Source organism: Emiliania huxleyi, assembly GCF_000372725.1.
Source record: "Emiliania huxleyi CCMP1516 unplaced genomic scaffold EMIHUscaffold_462, whole genome shotgun sequence".
NCBI classification, from domain to species: Eukaryota; Haptophyta; order Isochrysidales; family Noelaerhabdaceae; genus Emiliania; species Emiliania huxleyi.
The window spans coordinates 41,782-42,564 of NW_005198522.1; the positions used below are offsets into that span (position 1 = coordinate 41,782).

The 783-nt window shown below is 71.5% G+C and overlaps 1 protein-coding gene across 1 annotated transcript; it reads right to left on the bottom strand.

Moving 5' to 3' along the window:
- Window positions 1–6: 6 nt before the first annotated feature.
- EMIHUDRAFT_245476 (hypothetical protein) lies at window positions 7–409 on the bottom strand (the record flags this gene model as incomplete). Its single annotated transcript, XM_005768244.1, has 2 exons — window positions 7–215; window positions 394–409. Coding segments are annotated over 2 exons (225 nt in total), but the record flags the coding sequence as incomplete, so codon positions are not given.
- Window positions 410–783: the final 374 nt, after the last annotated feature.

Consider the following 783-nt stretch of genomic DNA (forward strand, 5'->3'; position numbering starts at 1 on the left):
CTCGACCCCGCAGACGCCGTTGCTCACATTGGTCTCGAAGCGCAGCTTGCCGGCGACCAGGTCGAGCAGCTTCACGTCGCCGTTGTCGTACCCGGCCGCCACCACTCGGCTGTCCGCGCTGTGCGCGTCGCCGAACGCGACCGCCCAGCAGTCTCGCACCTGCGCCGCGGCGTCGATACACCGAAGGCAAAAGTCAAGACGGCGCCGTGCAGTGTCTTCGGAGCATCGCGTGCATCCGAGGGCGGCGAGGACAGTGAGTACAGCCGAGCACGGCCGAATGCGCGCCCTCGCGAGCGCCAGTCGGAGTACAACCCTCCGTTTCCCGCAGCTGGGCCTCGAGATCTGGGGAGATATGGGGAGATATTCCGCATCTGGAGCCGCGCGCCGGAGCACCCTCCTCGGGCAGCATGGACGCGACCGGCCGGTCCCGCTGGCGCGGGTCCCAGACGTGGACGGCGCCGTCGCGCCCGCCCGTCGCGATCTCGGGCGCCCCGGCGCCCTTCAGCCCGCCGCACCCGTCGATGCAGTTGATGATGGCCTCGTGGCCCTGCGTCGCAGAGAGAGGCTCTTGCAGCCGCTCCAGGTCCCAGAGGGCGACGCCGCCCGCAAAGTCGCCGGTCGCGAGATGGCGCTCCGCGATGGACGACGCGCCAAACGTCCCGCACTTGAACGCCTTTGGACGCTCAAGCTCCGCCTGCGGCCGGCGAGGGCGCGGCGCTCGGGCGCGCTGGCCGGCGGGGGGCGGGTGGGTGGGCGTGACGGCGGCACCTGCAGCTCGATGTC